This window comes from Schistocerca nitens, chromosome 12, assembly GCF_023898315.1.
Source record: "Schistocerca nitens isolate TAMUIC-IGC-003100 chromosome 12, iqSchNite1.1, whole genome shotgun sequence".
Classification (NCBI taxonomy): domain Eukaryota; kingdom Metazoa; phylum Arthropoda; class Insecta; order Orthoptera; family Acrididae; genus Schistocerca; species Schistocerca nitens.
The window spans coordinates 98,202,474-98,216,814 of record NC_064625.1 but is presented as its reverse complement, the minus strand read 5'-3'; the positions used below and the strand labels follow the sequence as shown (position 1 = coordinate 98,216,814).

Sequence of the window (14,341 nt, the reverse complement as noted above, 5' to 3'; positions counted from 1 at the left end):
CAAAAATACCACATTTCAGAAATTACCTTTCACCACCGACAATGTAGTGGCCGACAGACTTCACTTAATGACTGAGAGCAGTGGCATTTGTATAGAGTTGTCCATGCTAACAGACAACCAACACTGCATGAAATAAGTGCAGAAATTAATGTGGGACATATGACAAATGTACCCTTTAGCACAGTGTGGTGAAATTTGGCATTAATGGGCTATGGCAGCAGATGACCGACACGAGTGCCTTTGCTGATAGCACATCGCCTGCAGTGCCTCTCTCGGGCTTTTAATGGTATTGGTTGGATCTTGTCTGACAGGAAAACTGTGGCTTGGTCAGATGACTCCCAATTTCAGTTGGTAATAGCCGATGATGTGGTGCACACCCCAAAAAACCACGGAACTAAGTTATCAACAAGGCACTGTGCAAGCTGGTGGTGGCTAGATAATGGTGTGGGCTGTGCTTCCACAGAATACACTCTGTCCTCTGGTCCTACTGAACTGATTACTGATTGGAAATGGTTACGTTCAGCTACTTTGAGATCACGTGCAGCTATTCACGACTTCATGTTCCCAAACAACGACGTCATGTCCCTGGACCACAATTGTTTGCGATTGGTTTGAAGAACATTCTGGTCAATTCGAGCAAATGATTTGGCCAGCCAGGTCGCCCGATATGAATTCCAACAAACAATGAGGTCAGTTCATGCATAAAATCCTGCACCGCCAACAATGTTGCATTTACAGATGGTTATAGAGGCAGCAGGGCTCAATATTTCTGCAAGGGACTTCTGGCGACTTGCCATGTCAGGTTGCTGCAATGTGCTAGGCGAAAGGAGGTATGAAATGATATTAGGGAGTATATCACGAATTTTGCACGTCAGTGTATTGGGACACTATTCTGCTTGAAAACTGGAGTGCGTATTGGCACTACAATTCCACAGCAATGGTAATGCCACATTTCTGTCATACTGTCATATTAATGGTGGAGCCTTTTGTGTCATCTCAGTTGCAAGGACATGCACCATCTGACACCAGTGACAGCAACAGTCTTGTGTTTTAGATAAATGGGTGATCATATTTTCCACCTACTATTACAGAAGGTTTTACTTCTCTTTATTCTACTTTTAAAGCTAAATATGGCCTAATTCACCAAAAATTGGTCAACAGTTACATAAAAATGTTATCCTGACAGTTTTGTTCATAAAATATCATAGACTTGCTAGCAAACCAGTTCTCAGCTTCATACGCCATCACAAGTGACAATGGTCCAAGAAGCTGAAAACTGAGGTTAGACCAAATAAATATTGCAAAACACCAGGACAGTGTTTCCTTTTTTACATTAAAAATCTTGCTTTATAATTCGTATTCTTTATTAATACTTTTAAGAATAAGCAAATAAAATAACTCCGATTTTATACTATACATCAAGTAGATTTCCTCCCCGATATAGATACCTCTTCGCGGAGAAGGGAGAAGTGTGGCTCGTGGCTGCAGAGCCCCAGCATGATGAGGTCAGCATCCAGCCCGTACAGGCAGTGCCGCGTGTTGGGGTCGTGGTCTGGCCTCGACCGCGCGTACCTGATGTAGTCCATTATCTTGTGCTCTCCTTCACCCGGGGTCTGAAATCACAGAATGTACATCCCAAGGTTATATGAAAGATGTGTCACACTTACAACATTAAGTTTTACCAGGATGGCTACTCGAACTTGGAAGGCGGGAGGGGGGGGGGGGGATAACTCTGAGAATTTCAGGTGTGAGGAGGGAGATGATGGCAAGAAGCTCCTGATAAATTAATGGTAAGCAGGGCAGGGCAACATACCACAATAATGACTTTTCTTTCCTTCCAGCAGAGCTATATACCAGCCACAAGCAGTAGTTTAACTGCAGTTTTGAAGCATCTATAATTCATATGGAATAACATTCATATAATTAGCACTCTGAGATATTAAGTATTTTTAAATGTGTGGTTTATCGGACTCAATGAAATTCAGTTTGAATGCCAGATCAAAAACTCAGAATTCCCCGAGATTTTATGAAGTTCCTGAAATTCCCCTGAGATTTCAACAATTTTTCTAGGTAAAATTTAAGTGCCTGAGAACTCAAAGTTTTCCAGGAGAATTGCCACCCTGTTTACAGACTTCACCATTGACACTCTTGTAAACCAAATTTTTTTATTTACTTTTTCAAGTCAGACAAATGACATCATAACCAGTTTTAACTTCACAGCCAGTCACCATCAGATAATCTGTTTAATAAGAAAGAAACAAGAAATTTGCAAGGAAGAACAAAGAGCAACAATATGATTTCTTTGGTCAGAAGGAGTGAAAGAGGCTGAAATTCATCACAGACTGTTAGCAGAGTACAGGGACAGTACACAGCTGTGGTCAGGCATTTTTGGGTGGATCGAAAAGTTCAGAAGTGGCCAGACAAACATGATGCACACACAGGAAGCAGAGCGCCCATCAATGTTCGCAACAGCTGACAAAATGGAGCAAGCTCAACAGATGTTCTGACGAAAGCTGGATACAATGGCGTAGTATCTGCATTGAACACGAGTCATGTTCCTGCCTATACCATTCATATGTGATGAACCCGATTTCCACAAAGTTTGTTCACGATGGGTGCCACGACAGCTCACTAAAGAACACAAACTCAAACATCTCGAATTCTGCCAACGCTTGCTCAGCTGTTACAACAATGAAGGCAAGTCAGTTTTGGAAGGAAAAGTTACCTGTGACGAAATGTGGGCTCGTTACTATGAGCCAGAATCAAAGTGCCAGAGTATGGAGTGGAAGCACCCCAAATCACCAATGAAGAAATATCCAGGTCTGCGGCATCTGTGGGACAGGTGGTGCTAACTGTGTTTTGGGATGCTACAGGGCCTACACTGGAAGACTACATAGAGAAGGGGAAAACCATAACAAAGACTAAAACAGGGAATTGTGGAATAACAAACTTAAACCAGCAATTCGCAGCAGACACCGAGATCTTTTGTCACAGAAAGCAATGCTGTTGCACAGCAAAGCTCATCCTCACATGGCTCACCTCACCCTTGAAATCATCCAGAAATTGAGTTTCGGGCTACTGGAACATCCTTCTTACAGTCCAGATCTTGTGCCAGCAGACTTTCATTCGTTTGGGCCACTAAAAGATGCTCTGCCAGGTCATCGATTCTCCAGAGACACAGACATGCAAGAAGCAGTGCATCAGTGGCTTTGCAACCAACCAAAAACCTTCTTGGCACAAATACACAAGCTAGTGGCGCACTGGACTAAATGCATTTCAAAGAAGGGGGACTATAATGAAAAATAATGTGTAAATAAAACAGTATTTTTGAAGTACGTAAAGTGCTTTCATGAAAAGCCTGGATAATTTTTAGCTTATCCTTGCACTATCTATTTTGTAATGCATGTATGAAGAAAGGCTGCACATATGGTCACAGGTCCATTTGGCCGACGAGAGAGAAAGAGTTACAGAGATGCTGAAAAAATTGGTCTGGTAGATGCTTCGTGATGGACGCAAAATATCCCTTGAAAGCATACTTAGTAAGTTTTAAGAACCAGCTTGAGTGAGCAACCCCTAAATATTATTCCTGTATGTATCACAAAGGCAAAATTAAACTAGTTATAGCATGCACAGAGGTGTTCCAGCAGTCATTCTCCTTATACTCTATACACAAAAGGACATAATAAGGCCTAATAACTAGTACAACATGAAGTAAACTATGCCATGCACTTAAAAATAGTTTGAAAAGTATAGAAGTAGATTTAATGCTAAATGTTACATCTAGAAATAAATATTTTTATCTTTATGACAGTTTGCTATTGCATTTTCAGGAAACTAAAGAAGATTCTGTCTTCTCCACCTCATAAAACAGCTTTCTCGGAGGGAATGGATATGCTGCAATGACATTCTCACCTCGTGACCAGACAGTATGACAGTGACGTTCTGCCACAGCCTGTCAGTGGACACCTTGTAGGTGACGAAGTACTTGAGCTGCTGGTGTAGGCGATCCATGAAGCACGTACCAGGGGTGATGCAGTTCGAGTCAAACCGTGCCTCCGAAGGCAGCTTTTCACCCCTCTCGCGGGCGTTGCGCTCCAGAATTTCTGCCTCTTTGGCTGAACGAAATCTGTATGCAAAGGCAAGTTGATTTAACACACTCCACTGTGCACAAAGATACAATAGAAATACGCTGAACACAAGAGGAACACCTATCTTCTAGGTTGTCGACGCACACTAAGATGTAGATATTACCGAGATCTCACCCTTTCTTTTTGTTACAATGACTTAATATTCATTATACGAACTGGCCTAACTGCTGCACATTTATGTTTGTAGAAATTTTTAAAAAAGATAAAGAAAATCTGTTTTATCACCATCTTACTGTCAACTTTGTAGTGGAATTTTTTGAAAGACTAGAGGTTTAACGAATACACACAGAGTATCATCAACAAACCTATCAATTCAGACACCTACCTGAACACTATTACTGATCTTTGAACAGATGTTGCGCGCGCGCCCACACACACACACACACACACACACACACACACACACACACACACACACACACCTATTTCTATTTTCCTTTTTCTTTAATTGGTAGTATTATCTTTTTTGCTCAATAATTTCCCCTGTTACTTCTCTCTCTCTCTCTCTCTCTCTCTCTCTCTCTCTCTCTCTCTCTCAGCCCTCCTGTCTGATTTCTCCCCACCTTCCACTAAGGTCATTATACTTCTAATTTCTCTCCCCCACTTGATTTTACTTCTCACTCCATCCATCTATCATTTTTGTACCGACACAGAGCTTACCAACATGCAGGTCACCCCAGAACCCAATATGAAAGGGAACCCACATATTGAGAAGGTGGAACGAAACAAAGATGAAGCATATTGTATCACTACTATAAAAACTTGTAAAGCTGACAGCTATATACCATACTGATCAATGCACTTGTCAGTGATGTTCAACCAGTAAGAATACTTTCTTATATATGAGACCAGGCAGTCACAAAGGCTGCTTATTTTGCTTACTTGCACTTCATTATACCATATGGAATTGCTTCCTGGGGTCCACTACAGATACTTTTCAGTAAATCGACAGCAACAACTGAAATATGCCCAAGATAAAGATTGAGTAGCCAAATGCAGTATTAAGTCACCATTTAGTGACATGAATATTTTGATTCACTACCAGTCAGAAGCGTGCCAATGAGGCAACATTGTGTGACAATAGGTTACTTATTTAAACAACAACAACAGCAACATGAGTGACAAAGACAGCAGGAGAATGCCTGGCTAACATCTGCTGATACATGGTCCCCAGTTACAATACAGGACAGTTTTGCACAACGACCACATCTTGGGGCAGGAAGTGACAGCATCACTGTGAAGTTCAAACTCGTCAAAGATGAAAAAAATGATAACAGTGACAGGTGTTGTGCAGAAATTGACCTTGCAGGGAAACTTCACAGGGACAAATTCTTCTGTCATTCCTGGAGGATGAACATGACTACAGAAACCACTGGACTGATAACGTAGAAGAAGACGAGTCTAGAAAACACTGAAGCTAACCACTGAGGAAAAGTCAATGGTTTTCTGTCTGAACACGAGGCTCTTCTAGACAGGAGTGCGAAAGAGAAAACGTGCCATACAGTTGTCACCAAAGAAGATGGTCCCCTGCACGAGGGGTTCTTCCGAGTCAATCATTGCTTCAATGCATAATAATTACCAATCGACAGTGTTCCTTGATGGCTTATGAAATTGCCACACACACTTGCTGCCATTCTGACAACTGAGTCACATGAGATGCCGGAGTCCACACAACACTAGGGCTCCCTCTGTTACTGCTGCAATTCGTGCTCCAGAACACAGCTAAACTATCTGTGTCCAGCAAAACTGTGGCACAATTGTTCCTTCAATTTCTGTCATGCTCAACCGAATTCTGCATCTTCTTCTGATGACAGGTTTGTCACGTAGCAGCTTTTAGCAGGCTGCCAGTGTTCATAGATACTTTTCCATTGCCAACCCAAGTAACACATTGTGTGTCAATATCTCTAACTATGCTACAGCTCTGGAAGCTAGCAATCAAATCTATGCCCTCAATCTGCTGAGGAATCGTCAAGTGACATTAAACTGATGACTGAGGCACGGGGGTAGATGATCGAGATATTAACAAAGCATGTGCTCTGCATCACTCACACTGATGGGGAGGGAGGGGGCAGTACTGTCAAAGACTTTTGAGAAGAGATTTACAACTACAGCCAGTCCTGTGACCCGAAAGACACCGGTTACTCATTCACTGCAGCTGAGACAGGACGTACTTCATCTCGTGTGAACAGTTACACACAGTTATACAAACGTGCGCACGCTCAGACACAAACATGCACACAAACAAACAAAAGATAAGCACCAGAGAGAAGAGAAGGAAAGAAATGGTCTTATATTTATATGAAATTTGTTGGGTGGAAACAGTGTGTGACTCAGTCGTTTGGGAAGAATGTATTAGCTGATACTTAGTAACTTTTTCCATCAAATTCAGTGAAAAGTGTGTCAAAGAAATGAATAATTATTTTGTAGCTGACGGCAGAAGATTAGTGTTTAGTACCCCATTGAGGGTGAGCCCATTAGAGGACACACACAAGTTTGAATAGGGAGGGTATGAGGAAGAGAATGGCTGTAGCCTTTTCAAAGGCAAAATCTCAGCAATCGCGCCCACCAACTTATGGAAACTGTGGAAAACATAAACTGGCATGGCTGTAAGCAGTTTCAATCCCATTCCTCCTGAATGTGTCTCATCTTATTCGATTTGCAATGAACTAATGTATAAAGCAGCTAAGACAGGCTACCCCAAATATATACAGAACAAGTAAACATATCGAGGTGCTGTTTTCCCGATGTTATAGCAGACAATGTGGCCAATTTTACAATGTGCACCAGTAACTTTTTACATTTGTAGCTATTGAAAAATGTTATTTGTAGGTAGATGATATCCTCTACTCTCTCAAATATTTGTTATACATTTCATTACTTTTTTTAGCACTCTTTGGACAGCACTATGTCACAACAGCTAATTCATTACAATTACAGGACAATATGCCAGAACTGGTGCCACCTTACACCACCAACCTGTTCAGGAAGTCACTCTGACAAATTTATTAATGCACAACTTCCTGTGAGGAACTTCTGTGGTCATACAGAACACCAGATTTCTACAACATGTGTGGTTACCAGGAGCGAGTTCCTGCAATATGTGTCTGTACAAATTCACTTAATCCCTTTACACCAAAGCAAACATGCAACAGCGAATGAGAATTCTCTCTGTTTTACACGCTTAGTGCATGGCATTCAGCCATGTGCAGGTTGCATTCGCAAGTATTTCCCTGTGATCTGTTGGGCGTCTGTTTTAAAGCAAACTATCAAAGGAAGTTCTTGTCCTCTCCACTTCAATGGCACACACAGTGCGCTTGCTTTCCTGCAGTGTGCTGCGTTTCCCCCCCCCCCCCCCTCCCCTCCCCCCATGTGAGCTATTGTTGAGGTTGTTTATTGTAAGTGTTTTTGTGGTGAAACACTGCTTCTGTTGACAGAAGAATACAGATCCCGCAGGTGATTGTGGAATCCTAAAGATCCACAGTGGAAATACACTGAAAAAATAAAATTAAAAAATAATAAATAAATGAAAATGCTTGGTGAGAAATTGCTGAAGTGCTGGCACTGCCAACAGGTGAAGTTAAGGACAAAATTAACTCACTACTGTCTTCTCTTAGGTGTGAAAGGCCTAAACAACATACAGCATTGGGAATGGGTGGGGTCGAAAAATGTAATTCCAAATGGTTTGCCTTCAAACTGCTGCAATACAGTATACTCTTTCTCCCTCTCCACATCTACAGATACTGCGTAAGTGACAGATAATGTGGTCCACAAACTTTCTGGTATCATCAATGTCCTGATTTTTTTTTTTATCCGATTTAAGGGAAATAAATGTCATTGAAATAAACAGACAGCTTAGGTTAATGTAAAACAAAAATACACATAAGACCTCATTGTTCCAGTGGTTTACATTCAAGGTATCTGTCTTAACGTCACAATTTTAGAAAATTTAAATACAGGAACAGAACAAATGAAAATTTTTTTCCCTGTTGTTTCTTGTACATTTTTACATTACATCACTCATTTTTAATGACTGTATCTCCCTTGCATTTACCTTTATAAAACTGCGGGTGTTTCACATAAGGCACTACATACTTCAGGAATTATTTGGGAAACAGATGTGGTTGATATACCACATAGATATTGAGCTAAGCAATGCAGGGTTAGTGCTGGCCTGTCTTCTACTGATATGGATCATCAATAATTTGTGTCCATCGGTTCAGTTGCAGTTATAAGAAGATGAAAATTGTCCACCGACATGTGGGTGAAGTTTTGGAATAAAGCAAGTGATGGTTGTAGCTGCAAATCACTAATCAGAGCCCAACCACCGCTTCTTCCATGCCTGTGCAAAAATTCAGACACTCATATTTTTCTGTGTCTGCCATTTTGCTTCCACATCCATCAGTGTGCTCATTATACACAATAAACCTAGTTCTATGTTCCTTTTCTCTATCAAGATGTGCTAAATATAGGTTAAGCATATTTATAGGAACAATGTTTTAGCACCAAAAACCAAAACACGTTGAATGCTTTTTCTTCCGTTTACTCTAGTGCAAATGCGTATTCACAGGTACAAGTCAACGAAGGTATGTGAAATCAAACCCCGTGTGTATTGGTTGTGAATGTACATTCACTCGTGTTCGCTCGAGTGTAAAGGTGGGCTTTACAGTGACCCATGGGTCTGCATTTCAAATCAGACCCCTGTTTGATGTGAGCGATACCTACACCTGCAGCAAATGACAACCAAGTAATTCCACTTGTTATTAGTCCTCTCCTACTTTCCAGCATTTTCTACCTTGTAACATTCCTTAAAATGTAATAACTAGACAAACCTTCGTCCACGTTGCTGGTTCATCTTTGCTCTAGGGGCTACACCATCCACAGCTAGGAAGAATAGTTTCTTTGGTTTGATCATACGAAACAATACCTAGAACAACAGAAAAACAAAACTAAGTACAATAAATTCAATATAAAAACACATATTATTATCTGAAGCAGTACACACTTTTTGCATAATGGTAAGGTAGTTTTCTTTTCGACTAAAACATTTCAATACGACTTTCATATGTTCTGCAATGAAAAGTAGGTTGTTTTCTCATTCAGAAAGCAAACTGATGCTCCAGCTTTACGTGTGGAATTGGTTAACAACACAGCCCTGGGAATTTTATGAGAGAGCCATTGGGACAGTCTAGCAAAACGTGCACCACCATCAAACAAGAACCACAAGAACAGAACCATGGGTATTCGCGATTAAGGAGATGACCAAGAGTCAGCTAAGTATGGATGATGCAGAGCCGGCAGAGTCATTGTGAAAGGCCTGCATAGGGCATCCCAATAGCTTCATAGTCTCCTTTATCACCCATAGTTTGTTTGGTGAAGTCAGAATGACCATTCCATACCCAGAACTGTAAAAAATGATGGGGTAATAACGATCAGAGGTCTGCTTCTGGAAATACCAATCTCAAGAGTCAGCTTAGTGGTAGCCAGTTTGGTGAATTTATCAGCGAGTTCATTCCCTGTGATCTCAATGTGGCTCAAGATCCAGACAAAGGTCACTGGGCATCCACACTGTTCAAGGGCATATGAGGAATCCTGGATAGCCAAGACCAAAGGATGGCAAGGGTAACACTGGTCAAGAGCTAGCAAACTGCTCAAGGATTCACTGCGGCTGACAAAGGACTTACCGGTGGAGGAACGGGTATGCTCAAGAGCATGAGAAATGGCAACCATCTCCACAGTGAAAACACTAAAGCCCTCCAGCAAGGAGCTCAGTTCAGTATGTCCCGCATGAGTGTATGCGGGGCCCACATGATTAGCAACCATCGAGCCATCAGTGTAGACTACTTCTGAAATCCAGGATGCACCAAGGATGGAGAAAAATTGGTGGTGGTGGTGGGGGGAGGGGGGGGGGCACGCTGAACCGAGTCTTTCGGACCATGTAATAGGTCAAGACAAAGCTGTGACCAAGAGATGTATCATGGAGGTGTACATGAGTGGGCCTGTAGGACGTGTTGTAGAGGAATCAACTGGTATTCAGAGAGGGAGGGCCGGATGTGGATTGCGATCATAATCCCTGATCTGGATTGCTGTTGTGGGAGATGGATTTCCATATTTGGAAAGAGGAGATGGTAGTTCTGATGCTTAAGGAATGTGCATAGCATACTTGACAAGCTGTTGTTGTTGCCTGATCGACAATGGAGGGACTGCGACCTCCACAAGTAAGTTGTTCACAGGGCTAGTTCGAAAGGCTCCTGTCACAAATCGAAACCCACAGTAGTGTATCAGACCCATTATCCGCAATGCTGAGGGTGATGCTGAACCCTATGCCAGACTCTAACAATCAAGTATAACTGTATCAGGGCTTTGTAAAGCTGCAGAAGGGTAGTGCAATCTGCACCCCATCCAGTGTTACTTGGGCAGCGAAATGTATTAAGGTGCAGCCAGCACTTTCGCTTAAGCTGGTGAAGATGGAGAATCAACATCAACCGGGCATCGAAGACCAGTCATAAAAGGCAATAAGTCTCCACCACACTGAGCAGTTGGTCATCAAAGTAAACTTTAGGTTGTGGGTGAACGGTATGATGTTGACGGAACTGCATGGCACAATTCCTGGTGACTGAAAACTGAAAGCCACGAGTGAGGGGCCATGGCTGCACCTTTCGTATGGCATCTTTCAGTTGATGTTCAGTGATACGCACACTAAAGGAGCAATAGTAGAGGCAAAAGTTGTCAGTATATAAGGAGAGTAATGCAGAGGACCCCACAACAGCTGCTAGACCGTTGTCAGCTACTAGAAAGAGAGGGAGACTCAGTAGAGAGCCCTGCGGGCCTCATTCTCTTGGATACGGGAGGGGGGTTACTGTGGGAAGCACCAACTCAAACCCAGAAAGTACAGTGTGATAAGAAGTCCTGGATGGCAGACTCTATATAAACCAGATTATCAGTAGATGAACAGCCTGGGACAGAGCCAGAAAACCTTGAGGTTCAAGGAGCCAACACAGTCACTGGCTCCTCAACTGTGCAAGCAACTTGCAGAGAACAATGGTGTGGCTAATTTGGCCATAACTGTTCACCTATAGAGAGTGCTTATCCGGTTTCAGTACTGGGATGATGATGCTTTCTTATGACTGTGATGGAAACCTGCCATCGCTCCAGATGCAATTAAAGATGGCAAGGATATGACACTGACAATCCACCGATAAGTATTTGATCAGTTGGTTGTGGATGTGATCTGACCGTGGGGCTGTATCCAGGGAGTGGGCTAGGACACTGACGAATTCCCATTCACAAAATGGAGCATTATGCGGCTCCAGGTGGCATGTAGTAAAAGATAACTGCTTTTGCTCCACCCACTGTTTTTGGGCATGAAAGGCACATTAATAATTCTCAGACACTGTGGCTCAAGAATACTGCAGGGCAAAACGTTCGGCGACAGCGCCTGGGTCCAGGTAGACATTGCTATTCAAGGTAGTATCACATACACTTGCAGGTATCTGGTATCTGCAGACATCTGATCTTTGGCCAAACCTATGAAGGAGAGGTACGTGATTTGCACTTCTGTCATTTCATTATGTGGTGGACCAAAGCATGGAGCCATTTAAAGACAGTGGGGTTTGATAGGTGCTGCTTATGGTGTTTGAGAACCCGTCTGCAATCTCTAATGGCCTCTGCGATTTCCGATTACTACCAATGTAATATCTTCTGTCAGGGTAGGCATAAGGAATAAGGGATCACTAATTCACCTGCTGAAAGGATGGCTATAGTTATATTCTGGACTCCCTCGTTGATATCTCCATTCGGTGGGGAGACAAGGACAGTAGCACCCCAGTCAGCATTGTTGAGAGGCCATACCCATACGGGTAGGCTTTACCACCTTCAGATCTCAACAGATGGGTTAACGAGATTAAAGATTATTATTAGCCATCTTGGGAAAGGAGTTTTATCTTCTCTAACCTCCACAAATTATCGAAAAACTGAACAGAAATTATTGCAGAAAAGCAAGAAAACACTTGACTGTGACAATACGTAATGTATGACAGAGTGATGCACTTTGCATCACATACTAACTACAACACAATATGCCACCAACCAAGGAAGATCTGTCAGAAATCATATGATGTAAAAAATGATAACCCATTTCTTCAAAATGCACAGAAATCAAAGCAATGCATAATGTGCAGCCTAAAACGCTTTGCACCAGTGGAAATAGAGGGGAAAAAAACTGTTTAAATTTGCACCTGCAAAACAACAACTGGAACATTTGTGAAACAAACATCAGTAGTAAATGATAACAGGCTAATGGTTTCTTTAAGATTTATCCAATTCCAATAACATTTTTATTAATAGCTAATATGCGCAGCTCTAGACAGAAGTTGTACAGCAAAGAAACAACACAAAAAAGTGAGTAGAAATGTTTGATGATTTACATGCAATTGCACAATCTACAATAATCAAAACATTGATTATAAAAGGTAAACCAGAGTCACGATATAGAACAATAAACAGAAACTTACCTCGATATAATGGAATATATCTTTAAATATTTTCTCTTCTGTAATCCGAAAATGAGGATCAAAGTCATTTGGGTGTGAGCATGTGTGAATGATTCCATTCATGTCAAGATATAAGTTGTCAAAATCTGGTATCTGCAAAACAGAGGCAAATATATGGAAAGCAAAATAATGTAACTAGACTTTCCACAATGTATTAAGTCGAAGTAAAACAAAACATCGATAAGTCCAGGTATTCATTGCTACAGTGCCAAGTTATGATTGAAATTCAATAGTTTCTGTTATTAATAGAAAATAAACGTCCGTTCGCCGAGACGAATAACACTTCGAAGAAGAACATTTCAATCTGTCAGTGCACTATGCGAATAAATACATTATTTACAAATTTCTGATAATCTAAACAACGTAACGAAAACAAATTACATTTCTTATAAATTATGTTCCTACCTGGTATTCCTTCACAATTTCGCTAAGACAAGGGTATCTTTCACTAATCCATCTAAAAAACTTAGGGACACCCATTTTTTCCTACTAAAATTTAAAACGCTACACCACCACGGACACCACAATATCAGCTGCTTAAGTGCTTATACAACTGTTTATATTCCACATTTTCAACGATTCAATGCAAGAGCAGGGTAGCCAACATTAGCTGAATCAACGGTTATTTGAATGACATTTGTTTCAACAACGAGTATGTTTGCGCTGCCATCCGCAGAAATCACAGAAATATTCGTTTTGTAAGTAAAAACCGTATTTTTCTCGCTGCAATGTATTTTATTTGTTTCAGATGCGACTCGCCTTTTACTTTAAGACATTTTCAGTGGAATTTTGGTTGGGTCTGCGCTTACTCTGAGTAGGCCACATTCTGGTGGTCGCACTATAACTTCACTTAATAAGTATAAGGGAAATACGCTTGTATTTTGTAAGTGAAGTTACAGTGCATCCTCTAGCATGTGACGAGAGGAAATGCAGATACCAGCTAAAACAATGGAATAACTATTCCGCTGAAGATGACTTCAAGTAAAATGCGAAACGCGTCTGAAACAAATACCATACATTTCAGCAAGAAAAAGGCGTTTTTTTTGTACAAAACGGACATTTGTTTCTCCCTGAAGGTGAATTTTGAACCGGGGAGTGTACCGTTTTGGTTGGTCATATCGAACGCTCCGCAACGGTTAATGTTTCGTCAGATACTCAGATAGTCTACCAGTGTTATTCTTCATAAACATCACAGCATTGTTGAATGCTGTGTTCAAGCGTTAAGTAAATACTCGTAATGTGTGTAATTGGAATGAATTTCACCGTCAACATATTCATGTATCCGGTATATTGTTCCGCTCCCCGTACTTTCTCTCGCGTTTTTCATTTTCAGCAATCCTATTCATAATTTTAAGTTCCATCATTCTTTCTGATGATGTGTAGGGTGACCCGAGGGTTAGGGCTGTGGGTTATGTTGGTGACAATTTGCCTGTTCGGGTATGAGTTGACGAACTCAACGAAGATTAAATTGAATTAGATGCACGGTACTTTTCGTTTCACAGAGCCGTAGTGAGGAGATCTCAAGGATGTAGAACAAATCAGGAAACAAGCATACACAACATATATTTACAAAGGAAAAAGATACGCTAATGTACCCTCCATAGATGCCAGTTGAAATGGTCCTCAAACTCTATGACTGCCAGA

The 14,341-nt window shown here is 41.4% G+C and overlaps 1 protein-coding gene across 1 annotated transcript in view; it reads right to left on the bottom strand.

Annotated features, from left to right (window-relative positions):
• LOC126215118 (5'-3' exoribonuclease 1) overlaps positions 1–13,237 on the bottom strand; it is a 185,714-nt gene extending 172,477 nt beyond the window's left edge. Inside the window, exons 1-5 of the mRNA XM_049941772.1 lie at positions 13,103–13,237; positions 12,659–12,790; positions 8,978–9,072; positions 3,913–4,126; positions 1,449–1,613 (exon numbers count right to left, since the gene is read on the bottom strand). Of these exons, the coding sequence (XP_049797729.1) occupies positions 1,449–1,613; positions 3,913–4,126; positions 8,978–9,072; positions 12,659–12,790; positions 13,103–13,177 (681 nt within the window). The 5' untranslated portion in view covers positions 13,178–13,237. The remainder of the gene's footprint in view (positions 1–1,448; positions 1,614–3,912; positions 4,127–8,977; positions 9,073–12,658; positions 12,791–13,102) is intronic.
• Between the last annotated feature and the right edge of the window lie 1,104 nt (positions 13,238–14,341).